At 36.1% G+C, this 15,557-nt stretch overlaps 1 protein-coding gene across 3 annotated transcripts; it reads right to left on the minus strand.

Annotated features, from left to right (window-relative positions):
- Window positions 1-225: 225 nt before the first annotated feature.
- Window positions 226-15,397, minus strand: LOC108906725. Of its 3 annotated transcripts, none has more exons than XM_018710067.1 (9): window positions 15,330-15,397; window positions 14,305-15,053; window positions 13,781-14,191; window positions 13,598-13,719; window positions 13,396-13,544; window positions 13,132-13,338; window positions 8,317-9,953; window positions 3,313-3,834; window positions 226-536 (listed from the first exon to the last, which is right to left on the minus strand). In XM_018710067.1, exons 2-9 carry the CDS (start codon window positions 14,984-14,986, stop codon window positions 442-444), a joined length of 3,825 nt encoding a protein of 1,274 aa, XP_018565583.1. In that variant the 5' UTR covers window positions 14,987-15,053; window positions 15,330-15,397; the 3' UTR covers window positions 226-441. The 3 variants fall into 3 exon arrangements, with proteins under 3 accessions (XP_018565583.1, XP_018565580.1, XP_018565581.1); XM_018710064.1 differs by having other exon boundaries at window positions 13,598-13,722; XM_018710065.1 differs by having other exon boundaries at window positions 13,598-13,722; window positions 14,305-15,031; window positions 15,330-15,396.
- Window positions 15,398-15,557: the final 160 nt, after the last annotated feature.

Genomic DNA, 15,557 nt, shown 5'->3' on the forward strand with positions numbered 1-15,557 from the left:
AACTGAACTGTTTATAATCAATTATAATACAACTTTCATATCTTTTACAATTACCTCAGATATAATCTGTCAAAAACTATATAATGCATCTGCAAAAATGTTCATTCATTAAAAACTAAATAAATACACCAAATGCTATTCAGGGCGTTTCACTAAAAGATATTCCCGGAATAGAAATTTTATGAGAAACTTATGGTACGTCGGGATCTACTAAAAAGAGAGGGAAGTTGTGATAAAAACTTTATTTTCTTTTTTGAAATAAAAAAAACATTGAAAAAACTTAAACAGTTCCCCGAAAAATCCAAGGATTGCTGAGAATCGGCCAAGCCATCTGAAAATCTTTAATAATTTGGCCTAAAGCTGTATCCCTATCTTTCCAGTAACCTCAATTTCAATTAACTCATGCTTTAAATTATAAATAAGCTTATTTGAACTGAAACATTACTCCAACTCTAGGCTGGCGTACTCTTCTGGAGACACCTGAGTTACCATCAAATTGCCATCTGGCAACATCACCACCACTTTGTGGGTGCCACCTGAAAGATAAAAATAAACAATGTTTATTGTAGAAATAAAATAATAATGTGATTCTCTTATAATTAAAGTTAGACATAGGTTGATACAGGCACACCTTAAGAAATTTTAAAATGCTTCGCATATTAAATTGATTTATTAAATATAGTGTTTGAGAATCAATTTTGTTAGGCTGGAATTCCAATCAGCGTAAAAAACATATTGAAAGTCAAATGCATAAAAAAACAACTATTACAGCTACCATACTGGTTATTTTTATGACATAATTTTTATTTCCAGTGCTTGTAATATTCCGATGCATGGGGTTGATAATGAATTCTCGTTATTTTGATACAAATATGTAGCTAAGTGACCATTAGTCCAAGTCCAAAGCCGTTGGCTGTATTATCACACGCATAGCACAAACGAACACACTGAGAGTAATACACAATGGGACAAAAGTAGAAAAAAATGTGGATAACTGTAGACGAAAGTAATTATTGGAAGAATACCAACAAGACATATTTTAGTGCCATATTTATTAGCACGTAAGCAATGACTTTTTGCATTTTGCAGTATTTACATGAAGGAAATACTACAATACATCAGTATTCTACATATGAAAATATTATATTTTTAAATGTAGAACATTGCTTTTAAAATATATAGGGTGATTCAGTTCAAGGTTACAATTTAAATATGGCAAAACGGGTTTCCTAGCAAAAATAAAGATCTGAATTTTGACATGTGTCATTAGTAAGTATTGACATTTATGATTATGGAGTGGTATTCCACAGAAGAACGTATTTTAATTGTTAAAACTTATTTTCGAAATGGAGAAAATACACGATTCGTGCATTGCGAGGTTACTTCGGTAACCATAACCGTCCATCTTGAGCTGCTGTTAAGAAATTAATCCAAAAATTTGACCAAATCGGATCAGTGTTGGATGGCCAAAAACAAATACGTCCTCATAGTGGTCGATCAATCGAAAATGTCGCAGCAGTGAGAAACAGTGTACGTGACAATCCGTCAACTTCCATTTGCCGTCGTTCTCAGCAATTGGACCTTTGCACCACGCAGCGTATTTTAAAAAAAGATCTGCACTACAAGCATCCCTACAAGATTCAATTAACTCGGGAATTAAAGACAACCGATCATAGACAGTGTCGGGTCTTTGCTGATTGGGTATTTCAGTATCACCAAGTTGATAACAATTTTTCAAGCAAAATTATATTCAGCGATGAAGCACATTTTCAACTAAACGGATACGTAAACAAACACAATTGTCGAATTTGGAGTTTTGAAAATTCACAAGGTAGGAACACCAAATGCATCCACGAAAAGTTACAGTTTGGTGCGCATTTTGGGTCGGCGGAGTGATAGGGCCATACTTTTTTCAAAATGATCAAGGTGATGCCGAAACAGTTAATGGTGAACGTTATCGGGACATGCTAAGGAATTTTTTTGGTATGAATTGCAGAACATCGATCCGGAAGACATGTGGTTCCAACAAGACGGTGCCACATGCCACGCAGAAATGTTGCAATTGTTATACACAAAATTTCCCGACTGCGTTATTTCTCTTTCGCCAATCAAAATAGGCCACCAAGGACGTGTGATATCACGCAATTGGATTTTTTTCTTTGGGACTATGTGAAACAAAAAGTTTATGCCAATAATCCCAGAACAATTCCAGAGCTAAAGGACGAGATTCGCCACGTTATTTGTGAGCTTCCACAGGACTTATGCCGAAGAACAATGAACAATTTTATCAAAAGGGCAGAAGTCTACCAGGCTGCTCGTGGTGGTCATTTAGCCGATATAATTTTTCATGTTTAATGCCAATGTTTTAGCATTATAACAAAATAAAAATAGCAGTTTTTCAAAAAACAACGGGTTTTATTTATCTTTTAAAATGTTACCTTTAACTGAAGCACCTTTTATTCTTTCTATTAAATGCTTGTTTAGAAGAAGACTACAAAATCTGTAACTTACAGCAAAATAAGTTAATTATTATCTTTAACAATTAAATAATATTAGATTTCTTAGTCACATCACTGATTTTGAATGTTGAGCTCTAATCATACCACATCTAGAACATTATTTGATATCTTTTGTTCAAAAGAATCCCACTTCTGATGTAAAACAATAACTACAATGATCTGCTTATTATATACAGGGTGTTACTTTAAATTGGGGATGTTTATAACAGTAACAGTAAGCGTTCCCCAGAATACTACTCTAAAATTATTATTTTTTTAAATCATAGCATAGTTGAGTAAATTTTTCATTTTTTTAAAACTTCACTTAAAGTCTAAGCCACCACTGAACAGTTCCCGAACTCGGTTGATATACGTGCTTAACAGTGTTGTCTGTTACTTTTTTTAAAAACTGTATGGAATTACTAGAGTGGCAGAGAGTGAAACTGCAAGGGAAAATAATTTTGTAAGAACAAATTGCATTTGTATAACTCTGCGACATATTTTAAAGTACCCATATATTTTTTTATGTCAAGCACAAAACATTGAAAAAGTGTTTTTAGTACAATATTTTTAAAAGTATTCATCTTTTAAAGCACTGTGTTTAGTTTGTGAATCTCACTGTTAATGACCTAGTGCAGATAAACACATAATATCAATCCACCTGTTACCACCAAATTAGGCAAAATGAAAATGACTGAATACCTCACCCCTTCATTTTATTACATTCATTTTAGTTTTCAATTTATCAGTTACGGAAATGTGTTCCTAATACGGTAATGTAATACATGTTATATAACAATATAAATGGACTCACCTGGACTTGGTGGTTCTGCTCTCACAACTTGTGCGACAACCTGGTCTGACACGTCTTCGTCTGTCTTAACAGAAAGTGGTTCCGTCACATTAGTCGGTATCTCCGGCATTGCAATATCGGCCTGAGCATCCTCTGAAGTATCCATTGTCTCTGCTACCTCGTTTGTCACTAGCAAACATTGCTGTTGTCCGTCGCTGCCTTGCGTTAACAGAATAGTCTGACCGTGCTCATTCTGGCCTGCCACTTGATACACTGTCCCGTCATCTCCGGTTATGAAGATGGGGTTCTCATTATCGGTTAGCGTGAAGGATGAAATGTCTGTCGTCACGTTGTTAGCACCGGCTTCTGTTACCGGTTCAATAGGCGCCTCTACGGGCGTTTCCGCGGGAGGTGTGGGTGTTAGCGTTGGAGGGGTATCCGCCACAGGAGAGGCTGTCGCGATTGGAAGAGAAGGAGCAGGGGGTGTGGGCGACTTGGTCACCTCTGCTATTGGCGGTGGAGAAGGTACTGATTCATCGTCACCTAAACAAAAATTATTTTAAAGCCGGTATATAGATAAAAAATGACAATTATATAAAAAAAAAACACTGATCGTTACTTTTAATTTACCTTTGCAATGTAGCATCTTTAGCATCAACATTATAAAAAATATATCATCTTTGACATAGACTAATGACATCTGATATCTAATTATTGTGTTGTAAATGAGAGAATTAATTTTTGGCAAATTTTAATTACACACAAACAAGTGTAAATAAACACACACACACGAGTGAAGGATCTGAGAATATATGTTCTACATTTCTACATGATATAAATAAATATAAAGTTAAGAAATGCAAGATGTTTTATGTTTTTGAAAATGTTCACCATTCCCAAACATTTTTGTGAAAATGCTGAACATTCGTGATTTTCACCTAATTAAGTTTTCCGATTAAAACTTGGATACACGGTGTATTATAAATTTTTATAACACCGTCATATACAGAGTATTCAAAAATAAGTTCACCAGGTAAAAATAAATCTGCTTAGGTCAAGTGTAGTACAGTAAAGTAGTATCTATATGGTTTTGAATTCATTAGTATTAAAGCATTATATCAAGTCAATTGGTCACATATTTTTTAATATTTGTTAATACTTCTTTGCAAACTGGTTGTTTTCCGAATAAATTAAAATTAAGGTCAAATATCCCTATTCAAAAATACCGTCCAATCACCAATTGAAGAAGTTTTAGAACTGGCAGTATATTGCCATCTTTCAAACCACGTTACTATTAATGATATTTTATTTATCATTCAATCAGATTCAATATGATTACTGACAAGTTTACAACAAACTTGCTAAATTAATGTTTTCTCGCAAAGTTATTTTGTGATCATTACAACTTTGTTGCAAATTTCTTGCAAACCTGCCATAAAAACTTTTACAACTTTAGTTTAATTTTTAAATTGATGGCAATGTTGCAGCAATTTTATTTTGCTTAGTTGATACATAATTACACTCTGATCTCAGTTCTTAAATAGTTTTAAACTAAAATTCCAAGTTTAATAATAATAACTAAAAAGGTAGGCAAGTGACCTTTCCCTCGGGCCGCACGCAGTGTATTCTTTGTGGGTTAGTAAATAATATCGAGGGCATCATATTAGAGCCACTATAGTCGGTTTTGGGTTTTTAGGGCGTATGACCTCATTTAATCAATTCATTTAATATATCAGAAGGGCATATATATATTCATAAACATCAACACTCTATTCTAACGCATTTTACTTAGGCGTATGAACCAATTTTACAAAACTATATCAAAAAGGCATATGCTCATATGCCCTTCTAATTTCTTTTACGCCTGCTAGACAGTATTAGCTTATACGCCCTGATGTAGTAAATTTCACACAACCTTACATTTGGTTAAATTTGTGAATGTTTGTAGATAAAAATTGTGTTGTTTTTGGTTTTTTGTAAGTGTCCTAAACACCCGGTCAATGTTACAACATCACCATATTCTGAAAAACTTCCTATAAATAAATTAAAGTATAACAATTTATTGTCTATCTGTCAAGGCAAAGATGCAGTCATTCCTCCAGAATATAAATATTTTTATGTTTCTTTGCCAGTCATAAATAGTTCCCAAAATTCCGATGATGAAGAATTTGATGACGAGAGATCTCTACATGTACGAGAACGACTTATAAAGAGGAAAAGGCATATTTTCGTATACTATACGCCTATTATTTAAATAAATTTAATACATGTTCCTCGAACATCCTAATATCAGAAAGGCGCATGAGATGGAAATCAATTATATGTTGGCATTTTACTAGATACTTGAAAGGTAGGCAAGTCCGCTGACGCAGGCTTGACCTTTCTCTCAGACCTTCGGCCCTCGGGCCGCGCTACGGGCGACTCGAGCACCGCTCCACGGTGCGTTCTCTGTGTGTTGGTAAATAATATATAACATTTTCCCAAAAAAAAAAAGAGAAAATGCGACCCGCTCGCAATTCCAATCCCGGACCTTTCGCTTCACAGGCCTGAGTTTACAAAATGAGCTACGGCGATCTAACGCTAGGTGGAGCCTGCACGGGTTATTTGAAACCTTGGGTCTTCGCTAATGTAAACGCAAAATTTGAAAATGTTCAAATCAAGTTTTATCACCAATGTCGCGTCTCTAAAAGATCAGAACTGTGCCCAACGGCAAAATAACGACTCACTGTGGAACGATCGGCCGAAAAAACGCGGCAAATGACAAAACTTAGTTTGACGTCTTGACTGACGTTTGTCTCCATCTCCGTCTAAATATCGGATATATTTCGGGTTTCTCTCTCCCACCAAAAAGTCAATTTTTGGCAAGGACGCTTTTTAAAGTGGAAATTTCACATAGAAGGCTTGTACAGATCGACTTCAGAATATGACGTGGCTCGCCTTTGATATGGCAAGTCATCACTTTTCACAGCCAAGTGTGGGAGCGAGAGTAACCTACAGCTTTTGATATACAAGGTGTCCGGAAATGATGAGCAAAAAATTCAGGGGATAATTCTAGACCGAAAACTATAACATCTTTCTATAACATTTTTTCCAAAACTGATTATTAACGGAGTTACAGGGTGTTAAAGTCAAATTTTATTTGCAGTTTTTTTGCAATACCTTTTGCCACTCCACAAACTTGTTTCCAAGGCAACTAAGCGCTGTTTCCAAAGCATGCTATGTTTAATGTAGAAAATAAATTAAAATGATTTTGTATTATAGTGATGTAAAATTCTCGAGCACGTATTTTTGCAGAACGTTCCCCGAGCACGAACGAACATGAACGAGAATAAACGAGCATAAACGAAAAAAACGCTAGAATTTATATTTGGGGTGTAGTGAAGTATTTAGAAACTTACTTTTCGTATTTTTTTCTGAAAATGCTCAAAATTCTCAAAATGCTGTAAATGCTTAAAATACTCCTAATGCTTCATATGAAAATAAGAGTGTATTCATATTATTATTATGTTGCAAATAATACAGTAATAACTTCTAACATCAAAAAAAATATATTTATTAAATAAAAAATAGCTAAAACTTACATGCATGTTATAGACTTTCCAATATCAATTGAAAAACGAAGACGTTGACAGTATGTACCAGGTTCGGTCGCTGACGCAGCAACTCGGCACTGAAATATTTGAAAAACTTGTTCCCATATTTATTTAGCCATACCCATATACAGGTCTGGTCGAACTAAAGGTGAAGGTGGTAGAAATGTATACGCCCAGTTGAAGAATGCGAGCACGGCCAAATGAAATCTAACACAGCTGCATTGGGCCGCTGGGCTATAAATCTCAGTTCTTGACAAGTGTTGACAAACTGCCCAGCAACTTATAATTTTTTACCTTTAGCAGAAAACATTTTTAGGGACGCCTATGAATGACATTAAATTTTATTGCCAGGCGTTTTTTACGTGTTCAACTAACTTCGGAAAGACTATACATGTATGTAGACATAATGTAAGATAAATATAGCTTTGACATAGTAAGTAGCTTATAACTTAAATATAAAATATTTTTTTATTTAAAAGAACTTTATATAAGAAAAATCAAATTGCAATCTCAATTTGCAATAAATTGAAAATATAATTTTCTCTGCAAATAATCAAATGTGTTAACTAAATCAAATAACAAAATAAAACAAGGGAATCCACAGAGGCAGAATGATGCAATGCACGCAGATGAAGTGCGCTGATTGACCGTGATCCTGCTGAAAATTCTCTTTCGTGCCGAGTGTGCTCTGTGAGGAACGTTCGCGGAGAGCGATCTATCGTGCGCGCATGAACGATTTATCGTGCGCGAACGTTCGCGAAACGTTCTCCACAGCACGAAGGGAACGTTCTCCCCTTTACATCACTACGTATTCATCACATACAAGCAATGTTATTTTAGCGTTTTTCTTGAAAACTGTTAGATTTATGGAAACAAATAAAGTATACCTTTTTTATGTCAAAAGGTTAGGAGAACAAAAATATTCAAATTTCGCATAAAGTGTAGCACAAAAAGGTTAGAACCATTCAAATTAAAATAAAGGCTCGTATGTGGCGCCCTCTACAAAATGCAAAAAAACGGTGGGCAAATTTATAATCCTCATCCCGAAAAACCCCCATATACGAAATTTCGTCAAAATATTATGAGTGTGGCAAAAGGTATTGAAAAAAAACTGCAAATAAAATTTAACTTTAACACCCTATAACTTCGTTAATAATCAGTTTTGGAAAAAATGTTATAGAAAGAGGTAGGATTTATTTTCGGTCTAGAATTATCCCCTGAATTTTTTGCTCATCATTTCCGGACACCCTGTATATATGGATCTTACAATTGTTTTTGTCACCCGCAAAATATACGGGTATTTTAGTGTTTCTACACTAAATAAATTTTTAGTTGGTATTGACCACATAAAAATGGCAGACATCTCACTTGTGCAGTATATTTCAGGTATGTGATCGCAATCCATTAATAAATAAACAAAAACCTTACTCACCTATTAAAGATGGCATGCTAATGACAGTCTTTGGCTTAGAGACGACGGGGGCTCTCTCTACCACTTGCCGGATCATAACCGGTTCCTTCCTCGGGGACACAGACACTCTGTGGACATTCGTGCCCGTCTGAACAATCCTGGCCACGGGTCTTTGACTGAAACCTCCCGCCGTGCTCCTTATGGTGGTGTTGCCAATTTTCCTGGTCACACCCGAAATGGTGGTCTTGGAGTACACGTTCCTGGGTGATATTTCATGCTGGGATTTGATGATGCCCGACGATGTGGCAATGTTGAATTTGGGCTTGGGTGCCATCGGTCTGGTGCGGATAAGGCTGGCGCTACGTGGTGAAGCTCTCATGATCGAACCCACATGACTCCTGGGGGTAATCGACGGGTTCAGGATCCTCTGTTGTATCTTGGGCTGAGGAGGTGAGGTTAGCAAGCTCTTTCGCAGAATGTTGGAGCTGCTTAAGGCTTTGTTCAATATAGAAGGCGAACTCTTGACCAGAGTTGGAGTCATTGTGACCTTAACCGGGATCCTTTGAGTGCTCACAATAGGTGGCGCCGTCTGTTCAGTCTTCTTTTGAGTCTGCTCTTCTCGTATGGTAGGAGCAACCTCATCTGTTTCCATCGATGTCTCCTCAGTTTTAAGATCATCCTCGGTGATATCGGCCGCTGCCAATTTAACGATATTCTCCAAAGAAGAATCTTCGGTTTCTATCTTTGATTCTTCCTCTTCCTCCTCCTCCTCCTCTTCCTCCGGTTCAGGTATTGGTTCGGGTTCAGGATCGGGGTATTCCCGTCCCGCTATTTTTCCAGTAATGGGATCCAGAATGAACTCACCCGGAGGGCTCTCGGGCTCCGGTAACTTTATTTCATCGGGGAAGGGCAATTCTTCCAAGCCATCGTCGGATTCATCGTCTTTAGGCGGGGGAGGCGGAGGGGGCTGCTTCTTGGGCTCCTCTTTGGGCTTCACAATTATTTTAGTTAGAGTGGGCGTCGCCTTTGGTGTGATCGTCACTTTAGGTGAGATTTCCGGTGCTTTTTTCACCTTTGTTATGACAGGTTTGAAGGTTTTTGTTGGTGTGCTTACCGTGGACCGATTCGGTGTCATCTGGATGATCTGCTTCGTCGTTGTGGTCTGCCCGTCTTTTTTAACAATTTTAATTTGCGTCTGACCTATCTTAGGAGCCACTTTCACGATAGTTTGTCCTCCACTGGTGGCCACCTTTGAGGTGGTAGAATCAAGTTTGATTATCCCTGCTGTTTTGGACATGATGTAGACTCCGGTACTCAACGAAGGCAGTTGTTTCTGGTTTATTCTGACGACACCGTTCGCGTCTGGTATCAGAACATTTTGGGGTAAAGGACTTATTGCACCAATTCCATTCTTGATTATTTGTACCGGTGGCTGTATAGGTTTGGGCGCTATCTTCTTAAACTGTGTCAATCTGGGTTTTATGTCAACATCAGAATCGTCTGAATAGTCTTCATACTTCATTTTCTTCTCAAACGAGTCATCGCTGTCATCGTCTTCAAATGATCTCTTCACGCCTCCTTCATCTGTGTCCGAAATATTGCCGCACCACGCTTTGACCTGATTCAGAGCTTTCTGCTTGCTTGTTCTAGTCGGCCGTCTAAAATTTCAAGTTACCAATTAAAATCAAAAATTAAAAAAAAAAAAGTTTAAGTAAATAATGTTATCCCCTTTAACAGGTGATATAAAAATTCATTTTATACAAAATAGATACAAGCTGTTGAAATTAGGAAAAAACATCACATTTTCTCGAAATCAGACCAATGATTTATCTAATTAGAACTAAAAACCCGCTAAGGTGACTTAAAAATATGTTAACCAGTAAAGGAGATACAAAGGTGTTAGTGCCACTAGAAACTTCAAAATTTTGAGGCCAATGAGTATTTAGCGGATTGGATTTTATTATCAATTGACTTTCTGAGAAAAAAGATCTATTACATTTTGCTCAAAGAATAAGCCAATTTTAAAGTTAAGTAAAAAATTGGGAATTGTATAACAGAAATTCAATTTTAAACACAATGTAATATGTCAAAAGCTCCTAAATAGCTCATAAAAAATATATCAAAATTTCTGTCAATGATTTTTTGAACTTCGGACAGATTACATTGTATTTAATGTATTTCTCTCAAAAAATTCATATAAATTGTTTTTGTAGAACAAATAGTTTTAACGTTGTTTTCGAGTTAGTTAAGGGGGACAGCCACTGTGATGATCAAAAAAAAATTTTTATACACCTTTGAAAATGTGTATAAAATTTTAAGTCGAAATACCAAAAATTGACATTTACAGTCATTTTAGTGAGGCAGGTATAGATGCCACAAATCATCGGTGCACTAGGGACAGTCAAAGAAACGTGCGCAAAAGGGGCAATAAAATAAAAAACAATACCAAGGACACCACTGGAGATATACAGGAAGAACCATCATATGGCCCAGGATTCGATAGTTTGATGTAAGTAACGAGCATTCAAATAAAAACGTGGTCAAGTTGGTTCTGAAAATTTGGACGTAGGGCGTAGCGTATAGCAAATGAACTTAAACGTCATCTGTCAAAGCGCTATATCGCCGCTATCAATTTGAATATTTTCGTTTTAAAAAGCGTTTAAAATGGTGTTTTCTCAAGAACAAAAAGTGTTTATCATAGAGTCCTACTTTAGAAATGGACGCAAGATTGATGGAATATGGAAGTATTCTATTGAGGAATGTTTCATAGAATTTCAAAATCAATTTCCCGGCGTTGTTGAGTACAAAATTTTTCAAAGTGCAGTTCAGCGTTGTGTTAATGTTTTTCGTGGAACGGGCAGTGTAACAAGAAAAGAAGGAAGCGGCCGACCTAAAAAGCGGACTGAAGAATTAAAAGAAAATCCAACAAATAATGGAAAATGCGCCAAGAACTTCTGTACGTGTTTTATCACAAATGGTGGGAGTATCAGTCGGTACCTGCCACACAGTGTTAAAAAAAGATTTGCGTTTGTTCTCCTATCGTTTAACTTGTCAGCAAGAACTTCATAAAGTTGATTTCCCGCGACGGGCTGTATTTTGTGAATGGTTTTTAAACAACACATATCACCTGTTTCACCTGATAATATCACCTTTTTTTCTGATGAAGCCTGGTTTCATTTAAGTGGTTACGTAAACTCACAGAATATGAGAATGTGGTCTTCTGAAAAACCAGATAACATTTTTATCGAGGGCCCTCTACACGCTCAAAAAATTGGAGTTTGGTGTGCTCTCAATCGAAGGAGGATTTATGGACCTATTTTTTTTAATGGTACTCTTACTGCGCAAAGGTATAGAGAAGAAATTATCGCTCCTTTCGTTAACCAGCTGGAAGAAAACGAAATTACAAACTTTTACTTTCAACAAGATGGCGCAAGGGCACATACGGCAGGCGAGACGATGAATATGTTGAGGGAAGTTTTCCAAAATCGACTAATAAGTCTCAATGCTGAACATGAATTTCCACCGAGGTCATGTGATATTACGCCGTGTGATTTCTATTTGTGGACTTACCTTAAAAACACTATTTTTGAACTGCCTATTCCTGATTTAAACCATTTGCAGGCTCGACTTATAGACAAGATTCGTGAAATTAACAATACCCCGAGCATCTTAGAAAATGTCTTTAATTCTTTGAGGAACAGGTGTGAAAAGTGCTTGGAACAAGGAGGGGGACACTTTCAGCAGCTGCTTTAATTTATTGTTATAACAAGGAGAGGGACACTTTCCGCAGCTCCTTTAATTGTTTGTTATTGTTATCACGATTATTCTTTAAAATAAAGTTATATAGTCATTAACGTTATTGAAACTGACAGCTGCTATACAGCTCGTTGAGAAATGAGGTTAAGTTGGTCGCTATAAGCTACTCCCTACGTCCAATGTGTCAGAGCCAACTTCGACCACGTTTTTATTTGAACGCTCGTTATAAATGTTAGTAGATACATGATTTTATAGTAAGAAAAATGGTCCGAAAACTTTAAACCCGTTTTTCTCAAAACGACTTTGTTCAAACTGGTTGCATCGATAACTCGATTTATTATCAACCGATTTATTTTTTATTTTTTTTGTTTTATTCGTTTTTTTTTTGTTTATTAATAATAATAATTTTATTTTTTAAGACTGCTTAAATGAAAAAAGGGGCAAAAAAGTGAAAAAAATTTTAAGTTGATTGCCATTTTGTAAAAAATCTAAAAAAAAATGGCAACATACAACGATAACTACATTCATATAGATTCTAATGCGATTTGATTTCTTTTTCAGATAACCCGTTTTTGGAAAATCAATGCGACCATGGAGGGGAAGGCTTTACGGCAAGGCTCATAACTTTGTAACAACTTAATATTTTTTAATAAAAATTTACATGAACCAAGTTGAATATACACTTAATAAAATTAAAAAAAAAAATCCCCATATTCCTTAATTTTCCTGGTCAAAAAAATTCACGAAAATCGCTCACTTTCTCGCCTGTCACAGTGGCTATACCCATTAACGGTTTTTTAGGCTCACTTTAATATAAAAAAAAAATCAGGAATCTAAATCAACTCATTATAGAAAATCAATTGTTAATTAAAAAAAAAAACACTAATCAAATTTGCAGAATACTTACTGGCATCGAAATTCCGATCCTCCTAGTGGTAATAACCTCTTGCATCTCCACCACTGGTTAACGTATTTTATAAGTCAATTTAGTGGGTTTTTAGTTCTAATTCGTCCAAAGTGATATTTTATTGGGATTCGTTACCATTATTTACCAAACACCATGTATAAAATTTGACTTACCCAGGTGTTGAATCATTGCTGAATGAGGAACTTGGAGTTGAAATTGTAGGCGAAGGTTTCAAAGGCCTTCCCCTGCCCTTTGCCACAAGTCCGGCCGCCTGCTGCTTGGCTTTTTCAGCTTTCAACTTCTTCAGCTGTTCCTCAAACTCCTCTACCATTTGCTTACAATGGTTAAGATTGGAAAGAGGCTCCCACGTATTCTGATCGCTGAAAGTAAAATAATGTATTGTCACGATTTTCGCTAATTTATTTTAAATAACAAACCTTGAGAAGTTCTCCCATTTAATTTGGTACTCCCATGTTTTTCTCTTGGGATTAAAACGCTTCGCAACGATCCTCTCCACCACGTATTCCCGTTTTTCGGTGCTTCTCACAGTACGGAGAGCTTTATTGGAGTTGGCATCTCCACTGGACTACAAAAATGTCAATATAAACCAATCATCAAAATATAAACTCATGCAATTACCTTAGAACTAGGTAGAATTGTGACGTCATTATTCAATCTCACAGGTTTCACTATTGTCTTTTTTATAACATCACTCGGTTTAGTATCTACATTTCCTACTATGGAATTCTCTTTGTTGCTTTCTGCTAAAAAATATAGTTAAAAATTGACACAACGAAAAGTTTCCTCAGTTTATTCTCTTACCGAACCCATCCAGGGCTAAAGGATCCTTCTCTACTTGTTTTGTCGGCGACACCACTTTAGATTTCGTCTCTGCAATTTTAGCAGTGCTGATTTTTGAACAAAATTGTATAGTCTGTCCAGCGGTTATCCAAGCATCTTTATCAGCCTGCGGTAGTTTGCACCATTTTTGATATACAGCCCAGGAAGATGGTACATTGTCACTCTCTTTCAGCAATTTATGTTGCTTGTGTTTCCACAAAGTAAATCCCCACACTTGAGGCTTACTTTCACCATCACAAGTTGTGACTAAGTGTGACTTGTCATTGCATGGTACACCGCTTTTATGTAGTTGGAAATCTTCCACAAAATGAAAAACTTCATGGCACCTGCCACATACCAGCACGTCCAAATATTTGAAATCTTCTTGTGCTTCTGAAAATTGCAAGTGCAAATATTTTGTAACAATCATCATAAACATACACTGTTTTATATCATACATATTTAATTTCATTACAATGCCAATGGCAAAAATAAATAACACTTACTTGTAATCAAGACTGGATCTTTCGATACATTATCGGCAGCCAACATTTCTTCGGGATGTACCTCTATTTTGGTTAACTCAACCACTGGCTTATTTGTAGGCTGTGAGGTTGAAACTGGTTTTGGAAGTTTTGTCTCTACTTCCGATTTTTCAACATTCGGAGTTTTCTCTGGCTCTGGTAGTGTATTTTCTACCTTTGCATCTTCTGGTGGGTCGCCTTCGTGCAATCTTTTCAATTCCTCTTCCAACTGACAAACAGGCGAGGTATTCACGGTATCTATAGAAGACACTTTATTCATAACATTATTTGCAGAAGCTTTAACATTCTCAGAAGTTAATTCTTCTGCGGACCTTAAATCGTCTACAGAAGTCAGAGCATCTGCTACAGATAAAGCATCTGAAGAAATGAAACTGTCTATGGGTGCAGAAATATTTGTTGTAGAAGTTTCAGAAGCTGAAGACTCAATGGTGATGGTGGAAGTTGTAGTAGATTCTGTTGTTGTGAGTGTCTGTGTTAAAGTATCTGTCTCTGTAGATGCAACTATTTCAGTAGATATTATTGAATCAGTGCCTGTTGTTAAAATGTCGTCACTACTATTTCCCGCGCTCGTAATAGCGTCTGTGGCAGCAGCAGCAGCAGGCATTTCATCTTCTGGCGGCGTAACATCTGCTTTTTCGTCCATTGCTAGTCGGCGTAGCCAAATCAACTATCTTCTTAATAGTGTCACCTGCAAATCTCTGCTGATCAAACTGAAATATTGCCAATATATTAATATTTTTTGCATTTTGAGAACAAATCGGCCAATGTTTATATTTAGCGCCATAAACTAGTCAATTTCGAACTACTACGAAAAATCGTAATCGGTATGTGATATTGCAAAATGGCTGGTTCCACAAAGGTACAGAAATCGAACGCAAGCACATCTCACATATGAAAAAAATTTCAAAAAAATCTAGATGTGGCTATAGTATGCATCATATACTTTGCTTTAACGTAAATATGATAAATAAACTGTCTGAATTTACCTTATTCACTGATTTTTATTAAAAGTTTCACCACAAGCGTTCCAAACATGTCGAAAGTGCTGCCGTGTTGATTAGAAGAACTAAAACATGGCGGGAAGTATGGAAATGCCGTATTTCTTATCTAAACTACGTAAAAAATTTTTAATCCTAATATAAATACATAAATTATAAAATAATTACAAAATATATATTTACAACTGTAAATTTTAGAATTATATACAACTATCT

This window comes from Anoplophora glabripennis, unplaced genomic scaffold (assembly GCF_000390285.2).
Source record: "Anoplophora glabripennis isolate ALB-LARVAE unplaced genomic scaffold, Agla_2.0 scaffold187, whole genome shotgun sequence".
Classification (NCBI taxonomy): Eukaryota; Metazoa; Arthropoda; class Insecta; order Coleoptera; family Cerambycidae; genus Anoplophora; species Anoplophora glabripennis.

Coding starts and splice junctions, on each gene's coding strand:
- LOC108906725 (XM_018710064.1), bottom strand. CDS start 14,986: ATGGACGAAAAAGCAGATGTTACGCCGCCAGAAGATGAAATGCCTGCT. Junction 13,723..13,780: donor TTTAGCCCTGGATGGGTTCG/GTAAGAGAATAA, acceptor TATATTTTTTAG/CAGAAAGCAACAAAGAGAAT. Junction 13,545..13,597: donor CAATTCTACCTAGTTCTAAG/GTAATTGCATGA, acceptor ACATTTTTGTAG/TCCAGTGGAGATGCCAACTC.